Source organism: Mya arenaria, chromosome 7 (genome assembly GCF_026914265.1).
Source record: "Mya arenaria isolate MELC-2E11 chromosome 7, ASM2691426v1".
Lineage (NCBI taxonomy): Eukaryota > Metazoa > Mollusca > Bivalvia > Myida > Myidae > Mya > Mya arenaria.
The window spans coordinates 52,953,478-52,963,161 of NC_069128.1; the positions used below are offsets into that span (position 1 = coordinate 52,953,478).

The window sequence follows — 9,684 nt, forward strand, 5'->3', positions numbered from 1 at the left end:
TGTATATCATAAAAGGGTAATTAGTACTGCGTTTTGATCCAGAAAGTCGTATTCGACTCTCGCGGATTTTTGCAGATTTTGACACAAGCGCGTCGTGAAATCCAAATCCTCAAATATTCACCAGAGTCGAATACATCCTCGCGGATCAAAAATGCAGTGCTCATAACTGTATTATATTTACGAATTTAGATCTGTATAAAGAAAGTAATTTCTGGCTGAATTAGACTTCTTAAACACTCTGTTTTGACGATATGACTTATAGAGATACATGTCAAAATAATTGAGATATTTGGTCAGTTAGGTTCAAGTAACAAACAGAGCATAAACATTGTCACAGTCGCTCCCTGTTGGCTCGAACTCGCTTGACTCGAATTTCCCATGGCTCGAGGTAAGTTCGCCGGTCACTTGGAGCTGAAATGTAAACAACTTTCGCTCCGATTTCTTCAAATTAGTCTTAGATTAGTGATTATGTTAAATACATTTCATTAACCGTTTATAGACATCTATCAACCAATAGACCCCAGAGCAATCACTTCTGGCAGCGCAACATCTGTTTTTAACTTTTACATAATAATTTACTTTTCTGTGAGTTTTCTTAGATTAAAAATTTCATGTCACAGCATCACATTGTTTTTTGAAAAGTCAGTTATATTTTATATTTGATTTAAATCAAATGTGCCTTAAAATGTGTCTTAATCGATTAAACCTTAAGGTTGAAGCAAGCACGTACAAGCGATTATGAGCAGTAGGAAAACGGACAACCTGCAGTCTCCCTCCTTTCCGCCGAGATAAAATCGCCCCAAAAGTAAAATTCCATACTCTGCATTGGTTCACCAAACACTCAATAGGCTTCTTTTTGTTTTGCCTTTTTCGCAGGATATTAAAGAGATATGTCTTATAACATTCATAATACACCATTTTATCACATTCTACAACGTGAGGCAGGGGTAATTGTGTCCGTCTTTGCAAAATAAGTTGCAGGAGGGAGGAACTCCTGTCCGGGGGAGGGGATATATCCTATACCCATTGCTATCAATTGGTCAAACTGCATGTAAGCAAACTTTTAAATGATAATGCACTAGTCAATTGTAACCACGCCCCCCCCCCCCCCCAGGTCAGTGGAATTACGGGGACTTTCGGTCCAGCCAAGCATGGGTAAAATCCCCGCCCTGCGGGGACGAACTGCTGGTAAAATCCCCGCCATATGCCCCCGCCCCCCAAGGACCCTAGATAAGGACCATTGCCCGCTCATTTTGGCGAGGCACTGCGGGGCCACCAAAAAGGTAAAAACACGGCCCAATTCCACCGCTGTCCCCGGTATACCCCTGTACCGGGGGGGGGGCGTGGTTACAATTGATTGGTGCATAATACTGATACTGGTTGAAAGTACATAAGGGACCAAGAGGGACATTACATACACCAAGTACACTGAAACTGTACACCAGTCTGCATTAGATATGCTACCTCGTTGAACAGCTTAGTATATTGTTAATAGCAATTTTACATTAACTAGTAACAGCAATAATAAACTTGTGGTTTACAAGCAATTTTGAATAATTCGGAAATGTGATGTACATTTACTTTAATGTGACTGTAAGGAAATCAAGACACAAACGCAATTGGTTTATATGATCTTTTTTCACAGAAGTGATTGTTGAAAATTAAATACTATAATATTTTCGTGTTTCTTGTATCACGTGTATTCATGTATGTATTTTTGTGTGTGTTTTGTGTTTTGATTCTTTGTTTGTGGCATTTCTGTTGTATAATTATGAAAGTCATATTTGGAATAAGTTGTATTACTTAGCTTTATATGATACCTTTTTTTCTTTTTATTATATTTGTTATTATTTATATAACTAGTATTATTATGATTATTATTATGATTATTATTATGAAATTATATCACTTTGTCGTAAAAGGCAAATACATTGTCAAGAGAGAGATGTTGTTTAATTTCAAACATATTCGTAACAATGGTTTTAGTTATCACATCATGTTAATTTCGTGATCGTAATATAAATGCAAAGTTCATAAATTTACTAATATTTCGTACAGTTTTTCTTCAATCTGATGACTTCAAAGTTTTAAACTTTTGTTATGTTAATTTAAACAATTTTAGATTAATCGAGAAATTTGGACCAGATATGGGCAGTTAATGACATCAAGTTATTCACTTATCATAATACAAATTACAAATGGTGTTTCAGTAACAAACGATGCCTATTTCTCACTTGCCACAGCGTTAAGGACAACCAGCGGTCAAACATGTGATAGAGTTCACACCTGCTCATCAGACTAACGGCCATCTTTCCAAAATTAATACCGTAGCAATAAAAACGTTATTGTCTTCTGGCAATGTACGGTCAAAGCTCTAAGGTATGAAAATCTGTGAACATCTTTTAAACTGGGCCATGTAATTTTGTTAAGCGTCCACATATTGCTAGGCTTTGACCTTCGTGAGATATTGTTTTAATTTTTTTTGTAAGCTAAAGTAAATATCTTCCAATTCCTATACCTCTTGTAAGACGACCACGATCCGGGGTTGATCCGATAACGATAGGTTTATTTGCATATGTTTAATCAATACCACAATCAAACGGACGCTTGATACCATTGCCAAGAGAGAACAAATAATCGTCAAGTGCCTCTGAGTAGCCATTATGTCATTTTGCCACACTGTGAAATAAGATCTTTGTAATAAAAGATGGATACTTCCCTTTGTAAAAAAATGTGAAAAGTGGAATACAGATTCCATGATATAATCAATATTATAAAAAATATATTGTCATGTATTGATTTTACTCTACATGTATACAATAGTTATTAGTTTTGTATTCTATGCGATGTCATATATGTTCTGTATATCATAAATATTGCATTGATCACTTGACAACTTATATATATATTATGTTCTCAAATGTATACACATGGACAGTATGTCTACATGTATGTATGCATGTATTTCTAAATAAACTTTAATCGAAAAGGTAAAGTAAGGAAAAAAACACCATGTGAAAGTATGAAATGAGTTTAATTGATTACCACAATATCAATAATTTTAACCTTTTCAATAACAGTCAGTAATCACAATCAAAATGTTAACAAAAACGACAACAACAACAACGAATATTTGATAAATACATTAGTTCGGCTTGCAATTTTTATCTCCAAAACGTTGTTTACACAATAACTAAACAATTTTAACAATTTTTTTCAAAATTAAATGCAAGTCATTCATGTTTTCCTGTCGACCAAAGTGTTTTGTTTTGACCGATAAAATATCCAAACAATGTTAATCATTGTTTTATCTGCGTTCGTGAAGTGATCGGCAGCATCAAAGATGACACATAATCAAGCCCCATGTCTTGAGTATTTACATTAGATTGAGTCAAACAACGCTCAGTTCATCCAAGCATTTCCACCCATGTTATCCCCACCCCATCCACCACCCATATTGTCACCGCCCATTCGACCACCCATATTGTCACCGCCCATTCGACCACCCATGTCACCGCCCCAGCCACCGCCCATATTATCCCCACCGAATCTGCTACCCATGTTGTCGTTGTAGCCCATATCGCCGCCCCAACCGCCGCCCAATCCGCCGCCCCATCCGCCACCCCATCCACCCATCTGTCCGCCGAACATCCCGCCGCCCCCGAACGGCATCCCGAAACCACCCATCATCCCCATCATTGCATAATCACCGAAATCTCCACCTAGCGGGAACCCGTCTGAAAAATATATATTTAATGTATGAGTCAAAATGAAGCTATTACAAATGATCCTGCAAGAAAGAATTTTAACATATTAAAGTAATCATGAGCCAACAGTTAAATTGTCCACATGTGATTATTCCAGTTTGCAATTTAAATGCTATTATTGGTTTGCAGTTATAATTGAGTTTTAAAATAAATAGCTAGTAGCCACAAATTCACCAGTAAAAAGCGCAAAAATATCGCTGATATATTTTGTATTCGTACTCAAATCATATACTTGTTTTTTGTCAAATGAGTCAAACAATAACAAAACAAATTGCATCTGTCAAGTTTAACAGACATGCGTCTCTTTAAAATTTAACTTATTCATACCAAAACATCATTGCATGCCAATATATTTCTCTTCGATAAACTAGATGATTTTGATTTATATACTGTGTATAGGCCTGAGATGGTTATTTCCTTCTTAATGTACAATGAAATTATTACAACTATTCTTACGAAGACATATCAGGGATACAAAAAATTCACTTTTATAATTCTTAAATCACATTTGATAAACTAGTTTTCGTCAAAAAGTGATAATTACAAATGATTGAAAGTTACCCATTCAATGACGTATATAATTGTTTAATGAAAAATTAACAGAAACATACAAAAACAATTCTACAACTACATGGCCAAACATTATGTAATTATTTTCAGGCCTACCACACTCGCGGATATACAGACACTGTCAGAACAGAATAGAACAGAACATTTATTGTTAACTTGAACTTATACAGTTCATCGTTATTACAACAACGTAACACATAGCATGTTAAAATCAATAAAGTTAAGCATTATTATTCAAAGCATTATATCGTAGCTTAAAAGTATGTTTGCAATACAAAGCTAGTTTCCGTAGACATGCAGCATTTTCCGAGTTTAATAATTGATTGAATTTAAACATGCTTGGTCTTGCATAGTAAAATTTAGTTATGTAAATTTTTCTAATGTCATTACATTGCGGACAAATTAAAACAAGACGAATGGCATATACTTTTATAAATTCTAGAGATTGTTATGTTTCATTCTCAACTTTTATTTTTTAGAAATTTTCAATTGAATAACTGTCAACTTACATGTAGTTCCGATAACCGCCACCAACACACAAAACGCTAAAACAGAATTTGCCATGCTGCCTACAATACTGTTCAAGGTATATATTTTGGTTTCAACTTTTCTATTTAAATACTGAGCCCGGTTTGTACTAGTACGTCATAGGGACAGTGAACGCTAACATCGACTCACGTCATTCGTGTTAGACTATTAATCTAAGTTATAAACACTTTTGCCACGACCGCCGACAAGGGAATAAAGTTTACTGGACGCATTATTAATGTGAAATATCTTAGTTTTGAGGAATCATTATGATTCCAAAGTGGGTTAAAGGGACCGACACAAACACACTTCTTTCTGCTTTGTGTCTTTTATACATAAATACAAAGAGTATTATATACCTTATAACATGTTAAGATGTTTTTGAAGAACATATATTTTAAAAGAGTTTCTAAGAAACATATGAATAGTTTCTTCTGCTAAGTTGCTTGACAATTTTCAATCAACAATGCCTTGTGGACAATACTCAAATTGCCTCTAGTGTCTTCTAGATAAAACATTGACCACCACCAATTATAAACAGTTTTACTGCTTCCTTAATTCAAAATGCACCTGAATTTTAAAACCAAACAATGTTAAATGCATATTCGTTTTTAACTCGTTTGACTTTAGAGACCAAAACAAAAACATGCATATGATTTAGGTAAAGAAAACAAAATATTCTTTTACTGGAAAATGTGTGGCCGCGTAGCTACTTATTAAAAAAAACTATTATTTTTATCCGTACCTAAATTAGTTTGTTTGTTTTTATCCTTTAAGTAAAATGGGTTAAACAAATAAAATATGTTTTTGTCGTCAATTTTTATTGTGCCCATTTAATAAACTTCTCCATATTACAAACAAGCTACTAGTATATTACATGTAATGGCATTGAACATGTATTGACTATATACTTTTAAGGTATTTTATCATAAAGATCTGATGAGGATGAAATGTCGTCCCTTCACTCAGATATGCCTTATATAGGTTGATGAGCCATTACTGACTTTCACCAAATACTGCACTTAATTATCTTACTGATCACCAACCAGTCTGTACCTTAACAGGAACACTTTCTACAGATTATTCTGAAAGTAGACGCTTGACACACACATTATACAATTTTAAATGCATTTTAGCTTTTTTAAGTAATGTTTCTTAACATAGCGAAATATACATATTACCAAACTGTTGTATACCCCCATATTGCATATTTCTTGTATAAATGATTTACACAACTGATGCTTAATATATTACATATTATTAATATTATTAGAGACCTGCTAAAGCCAATGTTAAGGTTTAAGTCAAGAGTTGCCTCCCTTAACGGGCTCGGTATCCCCTGTGTTAAGAAGATCATTTTTACAAATGAAAGATTTGGGCTCAGTGTACCTGTACTAACTTCACACAACTTCTTCACACTTGACACATTTTCACAAACAGTCATAGCTGAAGAGTTACTTAAACCACAGGTAATCTTTATACAAGGTGAGCATTATACAAGTTTGCACATTATTATGTTTAAGTTGGTTAATTTTCGGATAAATATTGACCAATCGATACATATGTTTAGCCAACTAAAGACTTATCCAATTTTATTCAATTGGCTGTAATGACATGTGCCTAAGAGATTACTTCCAAAACTTTGATTATCAGGTAATGAGTGGATTTTAAATTGTATACGTTAGGTAGTTGAACATTTCAATTAGGTCAAATTTTGAGTTTAAACTAAGATGCAACTGCAATCAAGCTTTCAATTAATTTTATTTGATTTAATATTCCAAGAAACACTGTAGCTAAGTTACGTTATGATAGGAAGAAAAATGGTAAATTATTAGAACGCAACAGCTTTTTTGCCAACCCTTGGTAAGAACTCAGAGGTTAAACGTGAACAAAACCACGTTTAAGTGGATTTTAAGATGTACATGCCAATGTCACACAAACATAACCACACGATTGTCCAATCATTCATCAATTATTCGAAGGAAAAAACAACCCTCACCATGCCAACATATTTCAGTATAATATATTCATTGTCAATCAGAATACCCCATCGGCAAATATAAATATTTTGATTCTTTGATTTTTTATCGGCATGAACAAGCAAAAAGAACAGCATGCTATAGATTAATAAAAAATCGATCATCTAATAAAATATATATCGTCGGATTCGTGTTAACCGTTCAATCAGTCAGACAAGAGGTTAATTGTTGGAGTCCTAGGGCGATATTCATAAAACTTCTGAAGTCATTTCCTTACATTTGTCTTTTTTCTTCAGTTTCTCACTTGTCATATTCTTGACTAACCTAAACATATCTGAACTACTTTTATTGATTCTATTTATAAAAAAAGTTTTTACATCAAAAACACACATATATTTTTTAATATGGCTTCAAAAATTTTAGAATATCGACTTAAAGATGCACTCTTACTCCCAGGGAAGATTTACCACAATTAATAATATTGTTTTAATATTCCAAAAAAAGATGAATAAATGTCGAAAACAATGGTTCTTATGAAGGAGTTTTACCGAGTTGAATTTGAAAGAAATGAGCATTAAACTCAGTATTTCTACCTAATGATATTATATTAGACCACAGTAAATCTTTTAGCATTCACCAATCATTTAATATTTTTGCGCTTTCTGCTATTAAATACACGGTTATAATCTTGTTATCAGTAATTAATATGTTCAATAAATGCATTATTTAGTAAATAGTTTAAGGTTTATCAGTCAAAATTGATGTTTGTGATACATGTGTATATGCATTGACTTTGAATAAGAGTGTCACTTTAAGTTTCGACATGACTAACGCAATGTAAAGAATACGAAGAATACAATCCAAAGGCCATTTGTCGTTTTAATTCTTATCTTTAGAAATACCACAGCGCACCATTCAGCAAATTTGCCTATGCAGTTTCAGTCATATAAGAAAAAAAGATGCTCTAAGCTTCATGGCGTCAGACTGCCATGAATTGTTTTCATGTAAAAAACAATATTATGTATTGAATCATTATTGACCCTTTCATAATTAACAAGCCAAGGACATGGTTTATATGTTGGCGTGTACTTTTAGAAATGTTAACTAAGTTGTTTATGTCGTAATTACACGAACACTCATGCAAAACAAACTGAAGGTGAGGAGATGATGATGCCTGACGATAATGTTGCGCAATAAATCTGAAAAAAATAATTGTTTTAGGTGTGAACATTTAATCATTGAAATATGTGGCGATATACAAAAGACTGATTTTTAAAACGTAAAAGTAAACAGTGTATTCTTAAAGGTTGCTAGCACGTTTGTGTGATGAATTCATACATTAAGAAAGCAATCTTGGAAACAAACATGAGGGCGTTATGGCCAGGGGTGGTATTCAATATGTAACTTAAGTCAATCTTATGGTCATACATGATTGACTTCACTCACTCTAATGGTCAGCTATAAATAACAAGTAATCTGATTAGCTACATCGTTCTTATATCCAGTTAAGACTAATATAGAATACCAGCCCATGTAGACAAGAAATTAAAGATTGTCAGTGGGATTGATCAGGGTCTGACAATGACAGGTGCTGCAAAACATTAAAGCGATGATAGTTTTGAAGACCTAAGCTCACCTAGTTTAAAATAAGTCACACCTGCTATCTGTTTTCACTGTATGTTGGGATGCGCGACATGTAGTAGTGGTGCATAAAGAAATCTTTTAAAATTTTGAATATCAGTTGAAGATATGAAAATGATACATATGTTGAAATAATGCTAATTTTTTTTTATCCCATATTTACTTTGTTCGTAACAACCGTTTGTCGACAGTGTTTAGGTACAACCCTCGCATAATGCTATTTTATGCATACCACATCGTACAATTGACGGCAATTTTAAAATTACTTTAATTATTTATGCTTTGTCTTGTGTGTTTTAGGGATGATGATACTATCTCAGAAAATAAAAAAAAACAAATGTAGAAAAGGATACTGGTAGAATGCATAATAATGATATTATCTCATATTTTCTTTAGTGGTCAAAATTATTTTTTGTCAAATGAGAAAGATTTCCAATGCAGTTATTTCAGTAAACCAGCAGTCAACATGTATTATTAAGCCGGTGTAGCGGTAGATATAAACAGTAGCTTGCAATGTTAATGGGTAGTTTACACAATATATTGTAGACCTCTAAAAACTTAAAGAAGTTAGTTTGTTCTTCTTCAAAATATATGGTTGTAAGACTACAGTCGAAACCCGTTAGCTCGAACTCGCTTGGCTCGAATTCCTCATTGGCTCGAACTAGATGTGAAGGACCGATTTCTTTATACTGAAGGTAAAGATTTCCGCTTGGCTCGAATTTTCCGAGGCTCGAAGTATTTTCGCCGATCCCTGGGAGTTCGAGCCAATGTGGTTCGACTGAATGTCGCATCAACCTATAACTTATGTAACTACGTACTTGTAGTCTATAACCATTACTTAAAGTAAAGGTAGTTTGAGGAAAGACACATAGAAGTATGAACTAAGTTTTATTGACTTTCATAAACATTAACAATATCATACAGTAAATCAAAATCATATCATAAACAGAAAATGAGTACAGCAATCAAATGCTTTATAACAATATCAGAGCTGCTTGAAACATTAATAAACTTAAAACGAGTCATCCATCCTTCAGTTGGTTTTTAGACCACATGTGTATGCTTTGATCTCTTCAATTTGCAGACAATACTGTACAGTACAGCTCAATTTCCATTCGTTCTGATTGGCAACATTCAATGCAACACATACGGAAGTCTCATGTACTGAACAATTAGCATTGGTTTGAAACAGGCAATTC

The 9,684-nt window shown here is 33.6% G+C and overlaps 1 protein-coding gene across 1 annotated transcript; it reads right to left on the bottom strand.

Annotated features, from left to right (window-relative positions):
- Positions 1-3,402: 3,402 nt before the first annotated feature.
- LOC128241244 (TATA-binding protein-associated factor 2N-like) lies at positions 3,403-4,901 on the bottom strand. Its single transcript, XM_052958191.1, has 2 exons — positions 4,847-4,901; positions 3,403-3,737 (listed from the first exon to the last, which is right to left on the bottom strand). The coding sequence occupies exons 1-2, from the start codon at positions 4,899-4,901 to the stop codon at positions 3,403-3,405; spliced, it is 390 nt and encodes a 129-aa protein (XP_052814151.1).
- Between the last annotated feature and the right edge of the window lie 4,783 nt (positions 4,902-9,684).

Bases quoted from the DNA above. Each gene is read 5' to 3' on its own strand.
- LOC128241244 (XM_052958191.1), bottom strand. From the start codon at position 4,901: ATGGCAAATTCTGTTTTAGCGTTTTGTGTGTTGGTGGCGGTTATCGGA. The intron at 3,738-4,846 runs GTAAGTTGACAG...TATATTTTTCAG, and splicing joins GGCGGTTATCGGAACTACAT to ACGGGTTCCCGCTAGGTGGA.